The sequence below is a fragment of the Halichoerus grypus genome, chromosome 10 (genome assembly GCF_964656455.1).
Source record: "Halichoerus grypus chromosome 10, mHalGry1.hap1.1, whole genome shotgun sequence".
Taxonomy (NCBI): domain Eukaryota; kingdom Metazoa; phylum Chordata; class Mammalia; order Carnivora; family Phocidae; genus Halichoerus; species Halichoerus grypus.
Genome location: NC_135721.1, coordinates 138,445,287 through 138,455,851, shown reverse-complemented (window position 1 = coordinate 138,455,851; position 10,565 = coordinate 138,445,287). Strand labels below are relative to the sequence as shown.

Sequence of the window (10,565 nt, the reverse complement as noted above, 5' to 3'; positions counted from 1 at the left end):
GAATAAATACGCGGTGACTGGTTCAGACACACGCCCAGACACGCGTCGCACATGGGCCGCGGCCCCCAGACCCGGAACCGGAGCTGGAGCTGACGGGGTGGCCCGCCAGCTGGCTCATCGAGGCAGAGCTGGCCCCTGTGGCCCGGGCCCCCGCCCCAGGGGACCCTGTTCCCACAGGAAGCATGACCTCTGCAGGCTGCAGGGGTGAACAGCCCACTCCGTGTCCCTGGGGCAGCGACTGAAGTGAGGGAGGGGAGGGCTGGGTGGGGCCACGGGCAGGTGAGGCTGTGTGGCCGTTCCTGGGGGTGGGAGACGGTCGGGGTCCTTCTCTGGGGCAGGGCAGAGGTCAGGGAGGCAGAGTCTGTCTCAGTGGTTCAGGGTCCTGGGTGCGGGCTGCGCGGGGTCAAGCAGGGGTGGGGCCGGCTGCCACGGTGTGCGGGCAGCTGGGTCACAACCAGCTCCCTGGGGAGAAGGAAGCAGCCTGCTCCCTCCAGGGCTGACTTCAAGCTGCTGTTGGCATCACTGAATGAGGAGCTGGGTGGGACAAGCTGGTTCTCACTCACCCCACCAGCTCCAGTTGCCACGAGATGGACCGGAGGGGCAAGGGACCAGGCAGGTGTGGTCTGTGTTCAGGGTCCTCATCCCCCAGCCTCCTGTGACCCCAGAAGGCTTGTGGGACGGAAGGGCAGAGGCATGCAAAGCTGCCCTCTGTTCCTTGTCCCCTGGAGGGAACATTCCTCTATGCACAGTTTAGGGTCAGCTCCGCACCTGCTGAGGCCCGTTAGCTCCTCCCCACGGACCACAGGCTCTGCCCACGGGCTGGTGCAGGGGGGACCCGGGAGCCCACACTCGGCACAGAGGCTGTGCAGGGCTGGAGTGGTGGGGGGCTTCCTGGAGGAGAGGGTGCTGAGGTCACCACAGGCGAGGGCAGCACAGAGGGAGGAGGTAGGCTCGAGCCCCCCAGATCGGCCTGGGTGTGGGGCAGGGCTGAGCTGGGAGAGGGCAGGGGCCCCTTGGAGCCTTGGGTGCCAGGCTTGGGCCAGCCCCCACCCGGGGGGCTGGTGGGAGCAGCAGGGCTTGGCCTGCAGCCTGGATGCCTCCGTCCTGCCCTGGGAGGGCTGAGGGGCCTCCTGGTGAGAGACGGAACTGGACACCTCCTGACACAGTGGCAGGTCAGTGTGGTGCGGGGCTGGGCAGCCGGCGCTGAGGGAAGGGGTGTGCTGGGCTTGGGACCAGAGGCGGGTGCGCGTGGGGGTCACTGGTGCATTCCTAGCATGTCTCATCAGCCACAGGCCGAGCGGGTTTGCTGCTCTGGAGCCTCCAGGAGGGCGGGGGACTTTCCGTCTCAGTGCTGTCCTGCTTCCTGGTGTTGCCGGGCACAAGCCTGGGTGTCTGCCTGAGAGACACCCCAAGGCCCCTGGGCGTGAGCTCATGGCCGGGCCCGAGGGCAGGGGTGCCGGGAGCGTGCTTTCCCACAGTGAGGGCCGGACACGCAGCAGGGACGCCTTGGAGCCCCGGGCTCCCCGGCCTAGCCCTGCCCTCTGCTCGGCTCCCTGGCCCCTTCCCCACCCTGGTCAGCACTGAACAGGGCTGCCAGAATGGTTGTGAACTTACTGAGTAATACACGCTCCTCATGGGGGGAGTCGTGCCCATACATCAGGCTTAGTACACGACCCCCCGGTCGTTGTCCTCCTGGGGCTCCCGTCATGGGGCAGAGTCCCCGCACCCTCTCAGACGTGGTGGCCGAGGGCGGATGGCACTCAGCCTGAGCCCCCTTCACTCCCTGGTCCCCACCTCCCCTCAGGGCTCTTCCTTCTCTGCTGCGGCCCCTCCTGCCCCCCACCCCATGGCCTCCATGTGGGCTCCCTCTTTCTAGCACCTGCCCACCTTTTCCGGTCCCTTGGAGGCCAGCGTCTAGGACGGCTGCAGTCACCCCAGCTCCCCGCAGCTCCCCGCAGGGGTTGGCGGTGGGCAGTGTGGCTGAGAGCCTCCCGGGTAGGGAGGGGAAGGCAGCGGGCACCTGGGCCTCCAGCAGCAGCCCTGTGAGAGCTCACTGTCCCCCTGGCCCGGCTCCGTCCCCGAGGTCCCCGCAGGGTGGGCAGGGGTGACTTACCCACAGGCCTCCGTCCCTCCTGTCCCCCTCCCACCTGGGTTCCACTCACACCTGAGCCCCCACCGCTAAACTGGACCCCAGGAAGGCCCTGTCTGACCAGTTACTCAGTCCTACCCTCGTCCACGTGGTGGGCACACGTCCCGGAGCAGGTGGGCAAGAGCGGCACCCAGACTGACCTGGCCTCAGTGGCTAGGAGGGCAGGTGGGAGCTGCTGGGCCGTCAGGGTGGAGCCCTGGGTGTTTGGGCAGCTCAGGGAGAGGCCACCCTGTGGGTGCCGGTGTGGCTGGCCTGGCTTGGCCGCCTCATCACGGGGAAGTGGGCCAGCTCCTCGGCTGGGTGGAGATGGCCTGTCAGGGGTGGCCCCACCCACCCAGTGCTCCCAGCCACGGGTGGTGCTGCAGCCTGCCTAGTGACAGGTGGTGAGGCCGGGAGGCCAGTCCTGCCGCTGCACCTGCCATGGTATCCCAGGGCCAGGCTCACCCGGGCCCCCAGTACGTGGGCCTCTGGGACTTCGAGGCCCGGATGGATGAGGAGCTGAGCTTCCGGGCAGGGGATCTGTTCCACGTGGCCAGGAAGGAGGAGGAGTGGTGGTGGGCCACATCGCTGGATGTGGCGGGCAGGGCCCTGGTCGAGGCCTACGTGCCCCACAACTACCTGGCCGAGAAGGAGATGGTAGAGTCTGAGCCGTGAGTGTCCCTATGGCCCTCATGGGTCACCCCAAGGTGCCCCCACTCCCTGCGCCCTGAGGCCCCTCAAGGGCTCAGGGCAGGGCAGTCCTTGGGACAGAGCTCTGTGGCTGGGCTCTGGGAAGGGGCGGGATGCTGGGCCGGCTTCCTGTAGGCCAATGAGGATAGGGGACACGTGACTCTGCCTCCCGGTGCCCCTAGTTGGGGCTGAACCCCACCACCCTGGTCCCAGGAGAGCTGACTAGGCTTTCGCGGTGGGACATCTGTGGGTACGTGGCTCCTCCCCTGGACTCCCCCACGGTCACTTTGTGGTGCCAGGACCCAGAGAGGACAGAAGGGTCCACAGTGGGCTTCTGGGTGGCCAGCTGCATAGGAATCTGAGGCAGGGACTGGGCCTTTTGGGGAGCAAAGCTTCTCTCACCTTCCAAACAGCCAAAACCAGATGTGTGATCTAGTTAGAGGGAGCAGGAAGGTCATTGCGACATGCCCGTCTGGGCGTGGGCTGCAGGCTGCCCCGTCACTGGTAAGGAGGATCCTGGAGGTGGTGGTTGGTCCCAAGGGGCTGCCCAGGAAGCTTGGACCACAAGGGGCAGCCTGGCGTGGGCGTGTGCAGGCCACCTGAGCTCACTCCTCTGAGCTCTGGGCCAGGAGGGTCCAGCCGGAGAGACTCCGCTGCCCGCCTGTGGTCCGGCGATCCTGAACGCGGGAGGAGTAGCATGGTGAACGCGTGCAGGGAGACACGCAGTGCATTCATAGACGGCACGGTCCAAGGACAGGGAAGTGCAGAGCTGGGCACGGCGGGTGCAAAGGCCCTGAGGTCCCGAGAACCTAGCGCATTTGAAAAGCAGGAAGGAGGCAGGGTGCTTGGAGTGGTGAGCAAATGAGATTCAAGATGTGCTAAATCGGTCAGGGTGGGGCGTGACCCTCACAGGGCTCCGTGTGGTGGTGGGGCTTCTGTTCCAGTGACGCCTGAAGGAATAGGGACCAAGGGCAGGGCAGCCGGCAGCGGAAGTCACCAGGGGATCTGGGAGCCCCACCCTGCAGTCCGGGCTTGGCCGTGCCCTGGCACTGGTTCGTGTGAGCACGTGTGTGTGTGGGTCTGTGTGAGCATGCGCGTGCAGAGCCTGCCGAAGCGCAGGTCCCCCGGTCCTCGAGCAGAGCATCTGTGGCCCGGTCACAGAACAATGTGGTCCCACTCGGGATAAGTGGTGTCTCTGGGACAGGAGCGGCTCCGACTCTACGGACAGGGGACACCCTGGGCAGGGTGGTGGCAGGTGCCTGCACCCCTCTGGGTCACTAAGGCCTTTCCTGGTGTCCAGACTGGCCATTTGGGACATTTGGGGTCTCTGATGGGCAACGAAGTGGCCTCTGGCCAGGGACAGTATCGGAGAGCAGCTGGGGTCAGGTGAGGGGGCTGGGATTCAGGGCGGGCAGGTGGGAGGACATGGGGTCAGAGGGCATGGGTTGAAGGTCGGCGCAGGCTCAGGACCGCCCCCGCCCCTCAGGTGGTTCTTTGGGCGCATCTCGCGCTCGGAAGCCCTGCATCGGCTGCAGGCCGAGGGCATCGAGCCAGGGGCCTTCCTGGTCCGGGTCAGTGAGAAGCTGGGCGCTGACTATGTTCTCTCAGGTACGGCCTCCCACACCTTCTCCCCAGTCTGTGGCCCCACCCGCACTTGGCCTCGGGGCTCCTTGCCCCTGGCCCGTCCCCCCGGCCCGTCCCCCTCCGTCCGTCTGCCGCAACCCAGCCCAGCCTTCCCTCCAGTGGGCGGCTTGTCCCCGGGGTCCCGCCGGGTCTGGGTTTTCTTACTTCGCTAGGAGACACGCCGCGGGGCGGGATGCCTGGCCCGCGAGCGCCCCTCTGAGGGCAGGGGCCGGGACTGCATGCCCGCGTCCACGGGGCTCTCCCCCCACCCCCCTGCAGTGCGGGACAGACAGGCAGTGAGGCATTACAGGATCTGGTGGCGCGATGGCCGGCTGCACCTCAGCGAGGCTGCGTCCTTCCCCGGCCTGGCCGAGCTCCTGGAGCACCACAAAGCCCAGAGCCCGTCCCACGGCCTGCGGCTGACCGTGCCCTGCTGGAAGGCAGGGCCGCCTGCGCCCTGCTGCCCCTGCTCGTCCTCTGCCCACCTGTGGCCCCCTCTCCTCCACAGGGTGGGTGTGGGTCCTGATGCGCCCACTGGCTGGCGGGGCCTCGGGGACACCTGGCCCCAGGGACTCTCGCTGTCCTGGACGCTGTGGTCCTACAGAGCTGGGCGTGGGAGCAGGCGGGTGGGGTGGGATGTGCCTGCCTTTGCCAGGTCGCTCTCGCCCCTGGGCCAGGGAGAGGTCAGCTATGCTCCTGCCATGTCCTGCGTCCCTCTGGCCCAAAGTTTTGTCCGAGTGGCACTCAGCCAACATCACAGCATCCCCAGCGTCACCGAGCCTCACGTAGCCAAAACCCTGCAGCGGGCTGTGAGGGTGTTTGCAGGATACTGCAGAGGGCAGCCGTGGTGGGGGCAGCTCCTGGGAAAGCCTGGCCACATGCTGGACCCTGGGACCTCACAAAAAAACATTGCCCTACATTTGAGGATAGAGTAGGGGCTCCCCGTCCTGGGGTCGGAGTGGGCAGGTCCTGAAGGGTGGGCTAGGGGATGGGGACAGCACCCCTGCCCTGTGCCCCTGCGTGTCCCTCCAGCACGAGCCCGAGCCCCTGCCCCACTGTGAAGACTGGGAGACACCGCGGGAGGAGTTCACGCTCTGCAGGAAGCTGGGGTCTGGGTACTTTGGGGAGGTCCTCGAAGGCCTCTGGAAAGACCGCGTCCGAGTGGCTATTAAGGTGATTGCTCGAGGTGAGTGGGGCCCGGGCCAGGGACCCAACAGGGACTCCTGGCCTTGCTCGTGGGGTGGCGGTCCCGTGTGCTACATGCTGGCCCAGTGTGCACCGCGTGCGGCGTCTACAACAGCATTCAGAGGGCATTTTCCCTTCGACGTCTATGTTTTCAGCTAAATGCATTTATTTAAAAAGGGAGTTTTAAATCCTTAATGTAAATGGAAATCCATTAAAATAAACAGATCACTAGAAATTTTTAAAGATTTAACTAAAATTTCCTATAAACCCACTAGGGCTTTGGACGCCCCACTCCAGGAATCGGGGGCTCACGGGAACACACTTGGGAGATGTTCTGCTTCGCTTCGGGCTTGGGCAGGCGTTGGCAATCGTGATGCTTGGTGTGGGGCAAGAGCAGGTGGTGGGCACAGCGTCCCCTTCCTGTGGCCCGTGGCCCTGGTGCCGTGGCATCCCGGGGGTGCGGGCGCCCGCACATCCTGAGCAGCTGCTGCGTGCAGGTGGGTGGGGGAAGCCGGGACTGGGGCCGCACCCACCGAGGCCGCCTGCCCCCGCAGATGACCTCCTGCACCAGCAGACGTTCCAGTCGGAGATCCAGGCCATGAAGAAGCTGCGACACAAGCATGTCCTGGGGCTGCACGCCGTGGCATCCGTGGGGGACCCCGTGTACGTCGTCACGGAGCTCACGCCCAAGGGGAGCCTGCTGGAGCTGCTGTGGGGTGAGCCAGCCGGTGGGCTGCACTCGGGGTTCCTTGCCCGGGGATCCAAGTGACCCGTGCTTGTGGGAGGGCGGGGGAAACTTGCACAAAGAAAGAGAAAACCCACGTCGCCCCCGTACCAGGCACAGGCCACCAGGGAGCTTTGACGCCTTTGTCGGCCGGGCCCTGCTTGAGAAAGGATTAAAACATCTTGTGGTAAATATCCCATCTATTCATTGTAGGACTGGAGAAAACACAGAGAAGTACAAATAAGACGAGAACGGCTATAATTCCTACATGCACAGTTAACTGAGGCCATTTTATTCCAATGCCAGGCGAGGCCCACCCACCCCCCAGCTTCCGGAACATGCAGGCCTGGCTCTGCTTTTCTCTCTGGAAGGCGCTGGCCCTTCTCGCGGTGTCTGGATGTGCGTGAACACTTCCACCCGCGTGCACACCCCCTCCTACACGCACACTGAACACACACGATGGGTCTCACGGACTCACAGACCCCATCACCTGTCCCAGGGCCTATTATTTCATGTAACACCCAAACCAAACAATCGGGGCTAGCTGGCCGAGGTGCCGCGGCGCGGACGCAGCCCCATGTCCCAGGGGCTCAAGGGGCGCCGAGTGAGTGCTGCAGGAACGCGACATCCAGGGTACGTGTGCCGGGCAGATTTTTACATGGCGACATTGGAACACCGAACACAGCCTCTTTCACAGCGAGTCTGATCACTGCAGCCGGGTCCCCTCATCAGAGGTTCTTCCGGACGGCGCACCAGCGCAGACCACGTCCACGAGCTGTGCCCGTTCAGCCAGTTACCTGGTGTTGAACCTGAGGTTTTCGACTGTGTAGATGTTCCTCTCGCTTTAGTGCAGATTCTCGGAAAGGAGATTGGGGGCAAAGGTGCGTACGAGCTGCACTTCGGCTCTAACCCGTGACTGCCTCCCGGAAGGGCTGTGGCGGGCCCACTGGGCCAATGCGAGTCAGGCGGCTGCCCCGGCCCGGTCCCCGAGCCCGGCGGGGTGCAGAGCTCCTCTGACCGCGGCTCCCCGGCCCCGCAGACTCCAACGAGACATCCCTGCCCGTCTCAGAGCTGGGAGACTTCGCGTCACAGGTGGCTGAGGCCATGTGCTCCCTGCAGTCACAGAATTACATCCACCAGGACCTGGCTGCCAGGAACATCCTCGTGGGGGCCAACAACATCTGCAAAGTGGGGGACTTTGGGCTAGCCAGGCTCATCAAGGTATGGCCCGGGGCATGAGGGGGGTGCAGGGCATCCTCTGCACCTGGAGCGGGGGTTCCCCGGGGGCTTGTGCGCCCTCGGCCTTGCCCTTCCCCTTGCCCTCACCCTCGGGGAGACCGGTTGAGCAGGGACAGGAAGCTGGAGAGCAAGATGCAGGGCTGTGGAGCTGTACCCCGATGGGGGGCAGAGGCTTCCCAGAGGGCTCTGAGGCTGGAAGGGGGGTGGTCAGCACTTGCAGGGGCTGCGGGAGGAAAGGGAGGCTGCATGGGGGCCGGGGCGGGGGGAGGAGAGCGCCCTGTGCTCGCTCATTCATGGCAGCTTGCCTTGGGTATGCAGTGAGGGCAGAGGCCGGGGGCGCTTCCTGAGCTCAGGGCAAACATCCCCCCAGCCGCCCCCCACACAGGAGACAGAGTGGACGGAATGGTGTCCTGAGCCCCCTGCCCCCATCGGCCCCTACCAGCCCCCCAGCCTTCTTCCACGCAGTTAGACCCGAGTCCCCATGCGCCCACTTCAGGATCTCTACAAGGACCCCAAATAAAAATAGCCACAATCACACTTTCGACACTTAACGGGGATGCCTTACAGTCATCACGTGCCCCCCAGAGCTGTTTCCAAGTTCTTGAAAGCCACGACGTCACTGGTCTGCTCCTGGAGCGGACCCGGGCCACAACGGCTTGACTGCTTCTTCCAGCTGTTCTCACCCTCTGGGGCCCGCGCCCTCCGCTCGGGTGCGTGGGGCACTGGGGGCTGCGTCCAGGGCCCTTCGCCCCCGGGCGGCTGTCCTGACGCTGCAGTTCCTTCCTCCTCATACGCCGGATGCTTCTCGAGAGGCGTTTCCCTCATCCACTCGGGCCAGCTGCGGGGCAGGCCAGGCGGGAAGGCAGGCCAAGCGTGACTCTTCCAGCCCTTCCGAGCGTGTCCAGGGGGAGCTGGGCAGCTCTGCGAGCCTGTGGCGTGAGCAGACCTGCAGGCTGCTCCGCAGCAGCCACACCGTGCGCGTGCTCACGCCGGCCCACCTGCGCGACTCGGACACCACCAGGGCGGGGCCTCGCTTACCCTGGCCCTGACCTGCCAGCCCGGCCCACCTGCCCACCCCCCCCCACCCCGAATCGGAGGGAAAGCTGCACCTCCCTCTAGTGGCGGTCATCAGTGCCCGGCTGCACTGGCCCACGAGAACCCCAGGCCCTGTCCGTGCGGCTGGGGTGGGAGGGGTGAGGGCAGCCACCGAGGCCCACCCGCACGTGTCCGCTTGCAGGATGTCTACCTTTCCCACAACCACAACATCCCCTACAAGCGGACCGCCCCCGAGGCCCTCTCCCAAGGGCTTTACTCCATCAAATCTGACGTCTGGTCCTTCGGGATTCTTCTCCATGAGATTTTCAGCAGGGATCAGGTGCCCTATCCAGGTACCGGGCCCCTGACAGCGTCCCCAGTGGTGGGCGGGGCAGGAGGGTGCTGTCACCTGGACTTGGCACTTGCCCCAGCCGGCCTCCCAGGGGCAGCCCTCCAGGGGCGTCAGGAGCGTGTGCAGGGGTGAGGCAGGCAGGAGCTCGGCCCAGGGCTTCCTGGGAGGGCGGCAGATGGCAGTGTGGCTTCCCAGGGGCGAGGGGAGGCTAGGTGGGCACCAGCTTCCAGCCCCTGCAGCTCCTCTGGCCGCCCCACCACAGGCATGTCCAACCACGAGGCTTCCTGAGGGTGAACTCAGGATACCGCATGCCCTGCCCCCCAGGGTGCCCGCCCGCTGCACACAGGCTGATGCTCTCATGCTGGCACAGGGACCCCAAGCACAGACCCTGCTTCAAAGCCCTGCGGGAGAAGCTCTCCAGTATCAGCAGGTACGAGAACCCGCTCTGAGTGTGACACCCTCTCGCTGCGGCCACGGAGGCCACCAGGTCAGGTCCTGTGAAGATGGGCCCGGGTGCCGTCCTGGACGTCCCATCAGGACGGGCAGACTGAAGGTGCGGACAGCTCCCAGAACCAGGCTGGACACCTGGGGGATAGCGCTCGTCCAGCCGTGGGCCGGCCCTGTCCTGGAGCAGGGGAAGCATGCCCTCTGCAGCCTGGGGGCGGGGCCTACCTGTCCTCCCGTCTGCCCCTTCTAAGACACCAGCTCCTGCAAAGTGCCAGGGCCCACCACAGCCAACTCCAACTCTGGAACCCTCCAGGAGCCTGGCCACCCCCCTTCTAAAGGGAGATCCCTGCTGCTGGTGCTGACCCAAAACCCACCAGCTCAGTCAGGACCAGGGCTCAGCTTCCCCAGGCGGGGCACGGGAGGGACCCGGGCTTTGGCTGGGCTCACCCTATGCCACCTGGCCTGTGCCCGTCTCCTGACTTGGGGGGGAACATGGACTTCCCAGGACTCCGTGAAGATGGGCTGTTTGCTGGTGGGGCACTGCTCTCTCCTACCGGGGGCTAGGGACTATCCCCATCTTCCTGCCATGGCCATCAGCAGCTGCCCACAGGAGCCCTGGGGGACTCATCTGGACACTGGGTAGGCTGGGTAGTGCTCAGGCTATCCTCTGGGGCACCTCCCCCTACTCTGGGTCCCTCTGGAGGTGGGAAGAGCCTTCTGCCTGGACACAACCGGGGCGCACAGGACGGTGGCTGCAACCCTCGGGGGCCACAGGCTCGTGAAGCCTTGGATTGGACGTGTGCAGCTATTTACAGCCCCCCACGGAGGGAAGGGCAGGAGCCGAGACCGGGCCCCCTAACCTCACACTAAGCCCCCGTCCACCCCTCACTAAGCTGCCCTCCTGACCAGCGGACCTGGGTTAACCCCTGCTGAGCAGTAAGAGTGTGTGGGCACTACCAGCCCCCCCGTCACGCCTGCCCCGGGAGCCTGGTAAAGGGTGGCACGGCCACACCCTCCCCAGGTCCCTGGTTGGATGTGTCCAAAGCCGGGTTACCTGGGGTGAGAAGGCCCCTCTGGAACGACCCCATCCCCCTTACCACTCAGCGTTAATTTCGGGTCCCTGTGCCCAGAGTGTGTCCTAC

General features: G+C 65.4%; 2 protein-coding genes across 2 annotated transcripts; both read left to right on the top strand.

Annotated features, from left to right (window-relative positions):
* The first annotated feature begins 2,569 nt into the window (after positions 1-2,569).
* Positions 2,570-5,068, top strand: LOC118531184 (protein-tyrosine kinase 6-like). The gene is made up of 2 exons (XM_036085105.2): positions 2,570-2,799; positions 4,721-5,068. The coding sequence occupies exons 1-2, from the start codon at positions 2,570-2,572 to the stop codon at positions 4,965-4,967; spliced, it is 477 nt and encodes a 158-aa protein (XP_035940998.2). The 3' UTR covers positions 4,968-5,068.
* Positions 5,069-5,142: 74 nt separating this feature from the next.
* Positions 5,143-9,425, top strand: LOC118530906 (protein-tyrosine kinase 6-like). Its single transcript, XM_078057477.1, has 7 exons — positions 5,143-5,250; positions 5,372-5,627; positions 6,181-6,342; positions 7,199-7,231; positions 7,390-7,571; positions 8,827-8,977; positions 9,301-9,425. The coding sequence occupies exons 1-7, from the start codon at positions 5,143-5,145 to the stop codon at positions 9,423-9,425; spliced, it is 1,017 nt and encodes a 338-aa protein (XP_077913603.1).
* Positions 9,426-10,565: the final 1,140 nt, after the last annotated feature.